The following is a 14,033-nucleotide window of genomic DNA, read 5'->3' as shown; positions in this document are numbered from 1 at the left end:
TTCTGTCTGGTAGGATCTCTGACCCAACTAACTTTAATTTAAAAATTAAAATTAATGAAAGCCCAGGAGGCTTCAAAGCTATAGTTCAACTTTTGTCGTCCACCACACTTATCAAAATGCTTCTGAATATAGCCAGTATATTATTACTAAGGAGAAATTTCCTATCAGTTAGAACAATTAACCAGCGGAACCACTTGCCTCTGGAAGTTGTAGATGCTCCAACACTGGAGTTTTTGAAGAAGAGGTAATGGACAGCCATTTGTCTGAAATGGTATAGGGCCGTGATGGCGAACCTATGGCACGCGTGCCACAGGTGGCACGTGGAACCATATCTGTGGGCACACGAGCGTTGCCTTAGCTCAGCTCCAGTGTACATGCATGCGCCGGCCTTCCGGGCCCACCGGAAGTCAGGAAACGGGTCGTTCCCGGTCCCCAGAGGGCCTCTGGGGGTGTGAGGGAGGCCGTTTTCACCCTCCCCAGGCTCCAAAAAAGCCTCTGGAGCCTGGGGAGGGCGAAAAACAGGCCTACTGGGCCCACTGTGCCATTGCGTGCCAAAAGCAGGGGTTGCACGGGGAAGGGGGGGGTCGCACGTGCATGCGCAGCGGACGGGGCGCATTGAATTATGGGTGTGGGCATACGTGCGTGCGACCCTCCTGCACTCCCCCCGCTTTTGGCACGCGACGGCAAAAAAGGTTAACCATCACTGGTATAGGGTCTCCTGCTTGAGCAGGGGTTGGACTAGAAGACCTCCAAGGTCCCTTCCAATTCTGTTATTCTGCTACATAGGGATGTCTGAGCTCTATCTGTGCATAAAAAAAATGAAAATAAGGAAGGATTGTAGCCAGCATTTGCTTGTTTATAATCTAGTGTAGGATTAGGCTTTATGTGTTTGGACTGCAGCTCTATTAATAGCCACCAGAGGGCGACCCTTGGTCTTTTTGTTGCCATCTATTGTTCACTGGGAGATTTACAGCTTAAAATAGCGGTACTGTACTATATGACTCTCATTTTCAGAATTGTGTTGTTTTTGGTGTGGGAAAAGGAAAGTTTCAAAAAGCTTTTCCGTCCCAAAGGTTAATTAAAGAGCTGCTCCTTTACACTTACTTGATTCCGTCTCATTTATATAATACATTTATCCCATAATTTAGCTTTTAAATAGGGGTAAAATCAGGGGTGAAATGCACCCGGTTCGGACCGGCTCGGGTGAGTAGGTAGCGATGGCAGCAGGCAGTTCGGAGAACCGGTAGCAAAAATCCCTGCCCCCGCCCCCCATGCCCAGCTGAGCCCTGTGATCATTAGAGCCTTTTTTCCCTTTTAAATGGCTCTGACCAGCCAAGCTCTGACATCCCAGCTGAGTTGCCTGCTAATCAGGCAACTCAGCTTGGATCGCCAGAGCCATGTAAAACAAAAAAAGTTTCTTTTTTTCTCCCCCCCCCACTCCCAGCCTCCAGCTTGCTTACCTTAGCTGCTGATTGCATGACGATCGCAATCCATGCATCAGCAAGCAACTGAATCTCCCTGCCTGCAATCAAGCTCATCGGTGAGCAGCTCTTTCTGCCTGCCTGCCTTCCTGCCTAGACTTGTGGACTTCAACTCCCAGCAAAGCTGGCTGAGGAATTCTGGGAGTCGAAGTCCACAAGTCTTAAAGTTGCCAAGGTTGGAGACCCCTGTTCTATTTGGTAAGTTTTAAAGCTCCTTTGGGAGCTTTAAAAAAAATAGTTAATTGAGGGGGGTTTTAGTTGTTCTTTTTTTAGACCTAGCCATTTAAAGTTTAGGAAGTTTTAAATTTAGCTGCTTTTATATAAAAATAAAAATGAAATAAAATAAAATAAAATTTGTGCAGCTTTCTGAGATTTAGTGTGTTTCTGTAGTGTTTCACTCTAACTACACAAACACACAAAATCGCACAAAGCTGTATGTGGAATTTTGTGTGTGTAAAGTGTGAAAGTTGGTTTTTTCGGCTTTTTGTGGCTGTGTGAGGTTCCTGCTTGTTGCAGGGGCCATTTTGGGTCTAGCACGGATGCTTTTACATTGTGGGTGAGCCAGTTGTGTTGTGTTGTGTTTCGTGGGTTAAAAAAGGGCAAAGAAGTGACATTGACTTGGCCATGCCCACCCAGTCACCTTACCACCAAGCCCCGCCCACTAATTAAGCCCTGCCCACAGAACCGGTAGCAAAAACTTTTAGATTTCACCCCTGGGTAAAATGTACTGAGAATTCTCATACCGGGAACAGGAAAGTTTTGATGGGAGGCTGTCTGCCATTCAGGTGAATATAGTACCACTGTCCCCCCGCCCCCTGCTTCCAGAATCAGACTAAAATCTATGAATCAATATCTATTCAACTTTTTTTTTTGTTTGATTTATATGCCGCCCTTCTCCGGAGACTCAGGGCGGCTTACAATGCGCTAAGCAATAGCCTTCATACTTTTGTATATTTATACAAAGTCAGCTTATTGCCCCCACAAACTGGGTCCTCATTTAACCTACCTTAGAAAGGATGGAAGGCTGAGTCAACCTTGAGCCTGGTAAGATTCGAACCTGCAGAAATTGCAGGCAGCTGTGTGAGATGCCAACTCTGGAACCTAAAAATTGTGTGATTGAAATCCAAGCCACTGTGGAACAAAAATGGAAGTAGGCGATTCCAATCGCCTTGGAGATTTCTGATTTCATTATTTTGGGGCCATGAAAGCTCAGAGATGAGCTTTAATTTTTGTCTTTTTTACGGATTTTTCTTTGTTGGCCTTCGTCTTGAGCAGCATCCCGAACATGGATCCTTAAAACTTCATTAGCATAAAATAATTCAGAGTTTGAATACAAAAATCATTTCAACACCCCTATTAATCTTTATACTGAGCCTGTTAGATGGGAGGGGGTGTCAGCTGCTTTTACGTATTTGATATATAAATCCTGAAAGTGTATTGCATTGAAATAAACCAATTTTAAATTCTCATGTGGCCAAAACAGTCTAATAATACCTCACAGTGGAAGTGTTAATAAATCTCTGATATTAAAGGATCCAAACAACAGGCCCTATATTAAATATCTAGGATGCCTAGAAAGTCCTTGTAATATTTAATTCTACCAAGGGGTCACATGAGAAATTCGCAGTGTTGTGGAAGGTCTCTCTCTCTCTCTCTCTCTCTCACACACACACATACACACCCCCCCCACAGGCTGGACAGGCATAGTGAAAAGGCCAGATATAGCCCCCCGGGCAGTGGTGAAATCCAATTTTTTTTACTACAGATTCTGTGGCCATGGCTTGGTGGGTGTGGTGTGGCTTGGTGGGCTTGGCAGGGGAAGGATACTGCAAAATCTCCATTCCTTCTCCACTCCAGGGGAAGGATACTGCAAAATCCCCATTCCCTCCCCAATCCAGGGGAAGGATATTGCACTATTAAGTTGTGGAACAGCCTGATGAGGTTGCAAGTGCTCCGTGGTGTGGCTTGGTGGGTATGACAAGGGAAGGATATTGCAAAATCCCCATTCCCACCCCATTCTGGGGCCAGCCAGAGGTGGCATTTGCTGTTTTTTTTTTTTTTTAATTTGATTTATATGCCGCCCTTCTCCGGAGACTCAGGGCGGCTTACAATGTGTTAAGCAATAGCCTTCATACTTTTGTATATTTTATACAAAGTCAGCTTATTGCCCCCACAAACTGGGTCCTCATTTCACCTACCTTAGAAAGGATGGAAGGCTGAGTCAACCTTGAGCCTTGGAGAGATTCGAACCAGCAGAAATTGCAGGCAGCTGTGTTAATAACAGGGTGCATTAAACCACTGTACTATCAAGGCTCTTGAGTAGTTCTCCGAACTACTCAAAATTTCCGTTACTGGTTCTCCAGAACCTGCTGAATTTCATCCCTGCCCCCGGGATGTAAAATGCTCAGGTTTGATTTAAAGGAACATTTAAAAAAGGGATTCATACCAGGGATGAAATTCAGCAGGTTCTGGAGAACCAGTAGTGGAAATTTTGAATAGTTCAGAGAACTAGCAAATACCACCAGGCACCATGGTCAGCTGTGAAGGCCTCCTTGCGGCCCTCTGCCAGCGAAAATGGAGCTTGGGGAGACCACACGCTCCAGTTTTCGTTGACAGAGGACTGCAGGAGGCCATAGCGGCCACACGCGCCCCTTCTGAGCTCCTTTTTTGCTGACAGAAGGCTAGCAAAACAAACTACTAGCAAAAGTGGCACTTGATCACAAGGCAAGGAGGCATTGAGAAATTTCTCCGTTGAGGAATTTGGGAGGCAAGTAAAAAAAAAAAAAAAAGCATAGTATTAAAGTATTGAAGCGGGCAAGGGATGATGGATAGATGATTTCCCCCCTCTTTTTATATTGTTTTGATTCACTCTTCTTTTCCTATCTTTCACTTTTCCTATCTTTTTTTTTAAAGCATAGCAATTAAAATATTGAAGCGGGCAAGAGATGATAGATGGATGATTTTTCTTTTCTGTTGTTCTTCTGAGTTGCTTTCCCTTTTCTCTCTCTCTCTCTTTCTTTTCCTTTTTCTTTTTTTAAGTAGGTGACATGATTAGAAGTTAGATAAGAAGGAAAGAAAAAGTCTCTTAACAAAGGGTGATATGATTAAAAGCTAGAATAAGAAAAGGGGGAATATTAGTGTATACATTTTTATGTCATAAAATGAAAGTAATAAGAGAAAATATGGAATAATTGAACAAAGATAGACTATAACTTAATATAAGTATGTGTTATTATTAGAAATATATGAGTGGATTGAATGTAAGGATTATGATTAACTTGATTAGTTCTATTTGTATTAGAATGTATGAAACACTGTTCATGCATTGATTTGACATTTTTATAAAAAATAAACAAAAAACAAAAAAACAATAAAAAAAGAATAATTTCTTCGTTGGAGACAATGGATCACCTGAGCCCTGCCCAGGCCTCCACAGGTGCCCCGACACGAATGACGTCGAGCTGGCCACATCCATCCCCCGTCTCCTCCCCCCCCCAGGCCTTCTGGGCCACCCAGAAGCAGGGAAACAGGTTATTTCCTGTCTCTAGAGCAGTGGCTCTCAACTTTCCTAATGCTGCGACCCTTTATTACAGTACCTCATGTTGTGGTGACCCCCAACCATAAAATTATTCCTAAGACCATTGAAAATATGTGTTTTCCGATGGTCTTAGGCGACCCCTGTGAAAGGGTCGTTCGACCCCCAAAGGGGTCCCGACCCACAGGTTGAGAACCACTGCTCTAGAGGGCCTGGGGGTGGGTGAAAATGGCCTTCCCCACCCCTCTGGTGGCCCTCTCACCGGAAGTTGGCAAACGAGCCATTTCATGCCTCCAGAGGGCATCTCTGCTCCGCTCCATTGCACCCACCACCAGTCAACTGAGCTGAGATGCTGCCGCCGGCGGGGAATGCTGGAGCCTTTGCTGCCGAGAAGCTGATTGGTGGTTGGATCGGTCTCCCGGAATACGGCTGATTATCTGTTCTAGGCGGTGGAGATCGCTGCCGATGTCGATCGCTGCCGATGCTGTTCAGTGGCTGCGATTGGCAGCTGCAATTGGTGGTATTCTGGAAGGCTGATCCAACTGCCAATCAGCTGCTCTGCAGTGAAGGCTGCAGCGTTCCCCGGCGGTGGCGAATGGCGGCAGCAGTGACAGGCAGCACCGGCAAATGCTGCTGCCGCACCAACCCCCTTCCACTGCCACAATATTCACTCTATAAGATGCACAGACATTTCCACCCACTTTTTGGTGGGGGGGGAGCGCGTCATATAGTGCGAAAAATATGGTACTTAAAAATAAGGCTGAAATAATGCACAACAGTAGAACTAGTATGCTGTTCACCATTTATAAACCATTCTATTGATAGTCTACAGTTAGAATTTCTTGTTTCGCAGTCACATCAAATGTTTCACTAATATAACAACTATGAAGGATGTCTCCCTTGAAGGTTGATTAACATGATAGAGACATGATCATTTTCAACTTGTTTTATGAAGTCCACATTTGGACAGAGAGGACCACTGGTTTGAAAGAGGGATCAAAGAGGCCATCTATGTCAAAACTGAACAGCCCTCTCTCAACACGGGGGGAGGGATACAACACCATCTATCTCCAGTCTACAACACAGTCCTTTCAGCAGTTCCAAGAAGGCTCCACACCCACATGCACCACTCAGGTGACCCTGAGGACATAGATAAACCTCCAGTGGCCTCAACAACTTGCTAAAAGGATGCAAATGACCAGCTGTCTGCAAGGAGTATAAATCCTTCCATTCCCCACCATCCAATCAAAGCCGAAGAAGCTTCTTGGATGAGAAGCGAAACGTCTTCAAAGAAAAACCAGAAAGTCGAGTTGCATCTTGAAAAAACATCTTTGGGACCATCTTATAAAGTCACATACTGTGTATGTTATTACGGTGTCTGTTATTCAGGCAACGCTGAACAAGCTTGCAAATCACAATATTGTGTGGTTCATTGTCAAAGGCCTAAAACAAAGATATTGTATCATCATTCCATAATCTGCTAAAACGTTATAGCACTGAGCTCTCTGTTCTTCGATTTCTTTCCTTAGGACACTATCAAATGATCTCATCTTCTGCTGTCCTCTCCTCTTTGGCCTTCAGTCTTTCCTAACGTCACTTTCCCACTCTTCTCTCTTCTCATTTGTACGTCCTCTCTTCTCATTTAGCGGCCAAAGTATTTGAGCTTCGGCTTCAGTATCTGTCGTTCCAAAGAACAGTCAGGGTTGAATTCCTTCAGGACCGATTTGATCTCCTTGCAGTCCAAGAGTCTTCTCTGATGCCAAAATTTGAAAGCGTCAATTGTTCGCGCTAAGTCTTCCTTACGGTTCAGCTCTCACAGCCATACCTTACAACAGAGAAAACCTTAGCTTTGAGCTTAAATTGAAAGAGACCTGATCTTTTTTATGCAGTACCATCACATGTAGTTTTAAATCAGCAATCGCAGGGTTGAGCCTTTTCTATATTCTTGGTAGGAATTTCGTGATTCCTGAACATTATCCTTTATTCTCTCACCCCGGTTATCAGCATGCACTGGGCCTCTCTTTGATGTGAGTTCTTTCATGCCTGCGAAGGTGTGTGTTTGAACTGAAGCATTTGCCACATTCCAAACACTTGTACGGCTTCTCCCCGGTGTGAATTCTCTGATGGGTCACGAGGGAGCTGCTCACGCTGAAACGTTTTCCGCACACCGAGCATGTGTAAGGCCTCTCCCCCGTGTGGGTTCTCCGGTGGGTACTGAGGTGAGCGTTCCAATTGAAACACTTCCCGCACTCCAGGCATTTGTACAATTTCTCCCCTGTGTGATTTTTTTCATGGGTGGTCAGGTTGATCTTCGTGATGAAGCACTTCCCGCACTCCGAGCATTTATAGGGCTTCTCTCCTCGGTGAATCCTCTCGTGTATGATCAGGTGAGAGCTGCGAAGGAAGCACTTCCCGCACTCCGCACATTTGTAGCGCCTCTCGCCAGTGTGAATCCTCTGGTGAGAAGTGAGGTTGCTGCTCACGTTGAAACTCTTCCCGCACTTTGGGCATTTGAACGGTCTCTCCCTGGTGTGGGTTCGCTCATGGCGACAGAGGTGTGCGTTGGAAGTGAAGCACTTTCCGCATTCTGTGCATTTGTAGGGCCTCTCCCCTGTATGGGTTCGCTGGTGTCTGCGCAAGTGTGTGTTTGAACTGAAACACTTCGTGCATTCCAGACACTTATAGGGTTTCTCTCCTGTGTGAGTGATCTGATGGGTAATCAGGGAAGAACTCTGCGTGAAACTTTTCCCGCATTCCAGACATTGATATGGCTTCTTCCCGCTGTGTGATTTCTGATGTCGGCTTAGTTCGGCCCGCTCGCTGTAGCACTTTCCGCAGTCCGAGCACTGATGAGGCCTTTCTCCTGTGTGTGTCCTTTCATGTCTCCGTAAGTGGGTGCTTGAACTGAAGCACTTTTCACACGCCAAGCATTTGTATGGTTTCTCCCCCGTGTGTGTGATCTGATGCGTAGTAAGAGAAGAACTCTGCGTGAAGCTTTGGCCGCATTCCAAACATTTGTACGGCCTCTCTCCGGTGTGAGTTTTTTGATGCCGGTTCAGCTGGGCTACTTGAATAAAACACTTGCCGCACTCCAGGCATGGAAACGGCCTCTCTCCTGTGTGGTTTCGCTTGTGCAGGCTCAGTTTGGTCCTCGTGATGAAGCCTTTCCCGCATTCCAAACACTTATGGGGTTTCTCTCCCGTGTGGATTTTTTTATGCTTGATCAGGTCCGAGCTGCGAGCAAAGCCTATCCCACACTCAGAGCATTTATGAGGCTTCTCACCAGTGTGAATTTTTTTGTGCTTCAGGAGATCCGAACTGCAAGCGAAACGTTTTTCACAGGCGGGGCATTCATGCGGCTTCTCTCCCGTGTGAATTTTTTGGTGTTTGATAAGATCAGAACTGCGAGTAAAACATTTGCCGCACTCTGCACATTGGTAGGGTTTCTCGCCGGTGTGAATTCTCTGGTGGGAAGCAAGGTTACTGCTCATGCTGAAACTCTTTCCGCATTTTGAACATTTATAGGGTTTCTCGCCTGTATGGGTTCTTTGATGGACCCTGAGGTGTCTTTCTGAACTGAAACACTTTCCGCATTCCAAACATTTGAAGGGTTTCTCCCCACTATGTGTCCTGCGATGGGAAGCGAGATTACTGCTCTCACTGAAGTTCTTTCCGCACTCTAAACATGTGTACGGTTTCTCCCCTGTGTGCGTTCTCTGATGCACGCTCAGGTGTGTATTCGATGTGAAGCACTTCCCGCATTCCAAACATTTGTACGGTTTCTCCTCCATATGGATCATTTGGTGCGTAATCAGGGCTGAACTCTCGACGAACCTTTTCCCGCATTCCAAGCATTTAAAGGGCTTTTCCCCCGTGTGAGTCCTCTGGTGTCTCTCTAAATTTGTCTTCCAAATGAAGCTTTTCCCACATTCCGAGCATTTGTATGGTTTTTCCCCCATGTGAGTGTTTTGATGCCTGCTCAGTTGTGCATTTTGGGTGAAACGCTTTCCGCACTCCAGGCATTTATGCAGGTGATCAGCTGTGTGGGTTGTTTTGTGAGTGGTTAGATTCGTCTTTGTCGCGAAGGCCTTTCCACACTCCGAGCACTTGTACGGCTTCCCTTCTAGGCGAAATCTTTGGTTTGTACTTGGTTTGCTTTTATCCATGATTCTCCACTTGTTACCTTAAGAGATAAAGACCAAAAATTGGTAATTGGGTCTAAATTTGTAAACTGTCCCCCCCACCCCCCAAAATCACCATTTTACATAAGAAACTAAAGGCGCACCTAGCTTTTGGGGAGGAAAACAAGAAAAAAAATCTGCCTCTGCTTCTGCCTCCCAGCAATTTGCCTCCTTGCAGCAAACAGCCTGATCAGCTTCAGCACAGCCTGATTTAGCACAAGCAGCTGATTGGCGGTTGGATCTGCCTCCCGGAATACCTCTGATCAGCTTCTTCCAGGCTGTGGGGATCACCATCGCCCATCACCACCACCGCCACCTTTTGCTGCTGCCACCTATCACTGCCTCCGCGTGCCTCATTTTCAGCCTCCACGCATCCCATTTTGGCCTCCACAGACCCCATTTTTGGCCTCCGTGCGTCCTATTTTTGGCCCATTCCAGGTGGCGGTGATCCCTGCTGCCTGGAATGGGCCAAAAATGGGGACCGCGGCGATAGGTGGTGGCACCGATGGGTGGCGGCAATTCTCACAGCCTGGAACAGCTGATCAGAGGTATTCTGGGAGGCAGATCCAACCTCCAATCAGCTGCTCGTGCTAAATCAGGCTGTGCTGAAGCTGATTAGGCTGTTTGCTGCAAGGAGGCAAATTGCTGGGAGGCAGAGGCCAAAGGGTGGGGGCTGGTGGGTGGGCGGGCCTTCAGCAACATTTGCTATATAAGATGCACAGACATTTCCACCCACTTTTTTGGGGGTGGGGGTGGGGGAAGTGTGTCTTATACACCGAAAAATATGGAAAGTCTATTGCTAAAAGGTGAGGGTGAATATAGTGGAAAGCTGCCCAAGGACAATATTGGGGAATACGTCTTCAGCTACTGTCTCTGCCTCAGAAACACTGAAAAGCTTCAACAGATGCAATGAAAAGAACGTGAGGACTTGAAATTCTGCAAATGTATTTTAAAATCCTACAATAGTTATGGGCATTGATTCCTAGGAAAGAAGCTGCCTTACCAAGAGAAGCCACGATCCCACTGATCTCCTCCATGACTTCTCTGTGCAGCGCCTTCTGCTCAGGCCCCAGCAGCGCCCACTCGTGCTCAGTGAAATGCACGGCCACATCCTCCAAGGTGAAGAGCCTCTAAAAAAAGGGAGAAAAATGTTCCTTGCTCACAGATCGCTTAGAGCAGGGATCTCCAACCCCGTAGTCCATGGACCAGCACCGGGCTGCAGCATGCCAGAAACTGGGCCACACAAATAAGCAAAGGCCTATTCGGTCCTTGGTGCCCAAAAGGTTTGGAGGCCACTGACTTAGAGGTTTCTACTCTCTGCATACGAAGCATGGTGGGTCTTAACCCCAAGTGACCAATTTTATTTATTAAATTTATATTACCATTAGAGGTTTGGTAGCATGAACTTTTGGCAAAAGCAAAGAAAAAGATGATTAGGGGACTAGAGGTTGAAACATATAAAGAAGAGTTGCTGGAACTGGGTATGTCTACTTTGATGAAAAGAAGGACTAGGGCTGACATGATAGCAATGTTCCGATATCTCAGGGGTTGCCACAAAGAAGAGGGAATCAAGCTATTCTCCAAAGCACCTGAGGGTAGAAGAAGAAGCAATGGGTGGAAACTAAACAAGGAGAGAAACAACCTAGAAAGAAGGAGAAATTTCCTGATAGATAGAACAATTAATCAGTGGAACAACTTGCCTCCAGAAGTTGTGAATGCTCCAACGCTGGAAATTTTTAAGAAGAGATTGGACAACAATTTGTCTGAAAGGGTATAGGTCAGTGATGGCTAACCTTTTTGCCATTGCGTGCCAGGAGCGGGGGTGGTGGGAGTGGTGTCGTGCACGTGTGTGCCCACACCCACAATCATCCCACCAGAAGTTGGCAAACGGGCCGTTTCTGGCCTCCAGAGGGCCTCTGGGGGGGTGGGGGTGGGGAAGGCTGTTTTTGCCCTCCCCAGACTCCCAGAAAAGCTTGGGAGGCTGGGGAGAGGCCTTCTGGTCCCACTGGAAGTTGGCAAATGGGCATTTTTGGCCTCCGGGGGGCCTCTGGGGGGGATAGGGAAGGCTATTTTCGCCCTCCCCAGACTCCTAAAAAGGCTCTGGAGGCTGGGGAGAGCAAAAAACGGGCCTACTGTATGATCACGTGCCAGGAGCAGGGGGACCGTGGAGGGGGGGGTGTCGCATGCACATGCACAGGGGCAGGGTGCATAGAATTAAGGGTGTGGGCACGTGCGTGCACGACCCCCGCCCCTGCTCCTGGCACACAATGGCAAAAAGGTTACCCATCACTGAATTAGGCCATAGCTCATTAGTGGGCCGTGGCCCACAGGTTTGGGACCCCTGCCTTACCTGATCCCAATGAGCAGCAGCCATTTTCCCTCCATCTTCCATCTCAGGAGGCTGAAGCTGTTTTTCACAAATCACTCCATCTCCTGTGAGAGAAAGTGTGTGTCAAGATCGTGAACAGTCGCTTCAGACAACGCTTGTTTCCTAGCACGTTTGAGCAAAAGCCCATTTATTTCCCCATTTATACCAATTTTTTAAAAAAGAAATAACTACAGGTAGCCCTTAACAGTTCGTTTAGTGACCGTTCGAAGTTAGCACAGCATTGACAAAAGTGAGCGATGACTGTTTTTCCACACTTATGACCGCTGAAGCATCCCCACGGTCATGGGATCACAATTTGGATACTTGGCAAAGGGTTCATATTTATGACGGTTGCAGTGTCATAGCAAAACTCGCCTGACAAATATCTTGCTCAGCAAACAAAAAATTGGGGCTCAGCTGTTCAAGGACAATCTGTATTTGCTTCCTAAGCTCCTCTTTCCTCATTGAGCCATGTATGACAGGGCTGAGTCTCATGTATAAAATGTTGGAGGTGTTAAGCACCCCGGTTTATGTTAATAACACTGGAACCTGGGGTCTTTCCCCCTTCTTTAAAACCCTATCTAAATATGCCTTAGTTTCTTACTTAGTGAAACAGTGGCTCCTTCTTCGTCCTGCAAGAACCTCAGCCTGTCCTCTGTTGAATCTTTGTGTGCTCCACAAAACTCCGAGTCGGTAACTCCATCCTTTTCCCAAAACAAAACAAAAAGTTGTGAATAAAAAATTAGCAAATGAATGGTACCGAGTCACTTCTTGTGAGACTGGCAGCCATATACATTTGATATAGACAGACAGACAGATATAGATGATATAGATATGAGAGAGAGAGAGAGAGAGAGAGAGAGAGAGAGAGAGATAGCATATAGATGGATGGATGGAGATGATAGATAGATAGATAAGACAGATAGATAGCATATAGATGGATGGATGGATGGATGGATGCAGATAGATAGACAGATAGATGGATAGATAGATAGCATATAGATGGATGGATGGATGGAGATGATAGATAGATAGATAGCATATAGATGGATGGATGGATGGATGGATGGAGATAGATAGATAGATAGATAGATAGATAGCATATAGATGGATGGATGGATGCAGATAGATAGATAGATGGATAGATAGATAGCATATAGATGAATGGAGAGATAGATAGATAGATAGATAGATAGATAGATAGATAGATAGATAAAATAGACTGATGGATAGCAATTGCAGTGGTTCAGTTAACAAATGTGACAAGAAAAGTCGTAAAATGGGGCAAAACTCAGTTAACAAATTTCTCACTTAGCAACATAAATTTTGGGCTCAGTTGAGGACTCCCTGTACTGCATGCTTAGGATGAAATGTTTCACTGATCTCCCGGCCCCGTTCACTCACCCAACTCTGCACCTGCGATGGAAAGCCTGGTAGGGATGGCTCCGGGATCACCACATCTTGGATCGATTTCTTTGTGCGTTGCTCCAGGTCCTGTTCCTGAAGATCCAGAGCGCAGATCTGGTTGCAGAAACGTTGAAGGAAGCGTTCTGGGAAGCGTTGCTGTAGCTCTGCGCTGATCCTACCTGTGCACTTCTGAACTCCACTTCCTGAGAATTCCCTGCCGTTTCCAACCTGGATGGTGTCGAGATGTCCTACTTGACAGCCTGCTAAATTCTGTTGCTCCACGACCGACATTTCTTCAAGGAAGCTTCGGCGAAAGACACCAGGGATTGGTTCTCCCTCTGTGCAAACTATACCAAGAGCCAGATTTTCCTGCTTGCAGTTCCTCCCAAATCCTGCAGAACAAAAGGCATTTTCTTATTAAGGATTGTCAGGAAAGAAAACAAGAGCCTTGGTAGTACAGGGGTTTAAGGCACCCTGTTATTAAGCTTATTAAGACCAGCTGCCTGCAATTACTGCAGGGTTCGAATCTCGCCAAGGCTCAAGGTTGACTCAGCCTTCCATCCTTTCTAAGGTAGGTGAAATGAGGACCCAGTTTGTGGGGGCAATAAGCTGACTTTGTATAAATATACAAAAGGATGAAGGCTATTGCTTAATGCATTGTAAGCCGCCCTGAGTCTTCGGAGAAGGGCGGCATATAAATCAAATTTAAAAAAAAAAAAAATGCCCCTCAGATTTGCAGCCCCTCGGAAGGCAAATCAAGGCCTCCCAACCACACGTTCCACTTTGCTACTTGAAGGGCATATAGATAGTCCTCAACTTACAACAATTCATTCAGTGACCGTTCAAAGTTACGACGGCACTGAAAAAAAGGAACTCGTGGCCATTTTTCAGTTAACCACCTTTGTAGTGTCTCCATGATCATGTGATCAAAATTCAGAACAACCGATACCTACTTATGACCTTTGCTGTGTCCCAAGGTCACGTGGTCCCCTTTTGTGACCTTCTGACAAGCGAAGTCAATGGGAAGACAGATTCACTTAAACGGACGGGTTACTCCACTT

At 46.1% G+C, this 14,033-nt stretch overlaps 1 protein-coding gene across 2 annotated transcripts in view; it reads right to left on the bottom strand.

The window, feature by feature from the left end:
- Positions 1-5,806: 5,806 nt before the first annotated feature.
- LOC117668261 (uncharacterized) overlaps positions 5,807-14,033 on the bottom strand; it is a 9,669-nt gene continuing 1,442 nt past the window's right edge. For both annotated transcript variants that reach the window (XM_087884490.1, XM_087884491.1), the window contains exons 2-6: positions 12,970-13,364; positions 12,170-12,269; positions 11,548-11,630; positions 10,201-10,327; positions 5,807-9,199 (exon numbers count right to left, since the gene is read on the bottom strand). In XM_087884490.1, coding sequence (XP_087740616.1) covers positions 7,017-9,199; positions 10,201-10,327; positions 11,548-11,630; positions 12,170-12,269; positions 12,970-13,263 — 2,787 coding nt within the window. In that variant the 5' untranslated portion in view covers positions 13,264-13,364 and the 3' untranslated portion in view covers positions 5,807-7,016. The remainder of the gene's footprint in view (positions 9,200-10,200; positions 10,328-11,547; positions 11,631-12,169; positions 12,270-12,969; positions 13,365-14,033) is intronic.

Source organism: Pantherophis guttatus, chromosome 2 (assembly GCF_059756535.1).
Source record: "Pantherophis guttatus breed Tessera chromosome 2, ASM5975653v1, whole genome shotgun sequence".
In the NCBI taxonomy this organism is placed as follows: domain Eukaryota; kingdom Metazoa; phylum Chordata; class Lepidosauria; order Squamata; family Colubridae; genus Pantherophis; species Pantherophis guttatus.
Note: the sequence above shows the minus strand (reverse complement) of the source record. Positions and strands in the feature narration are given on the sequence as shown.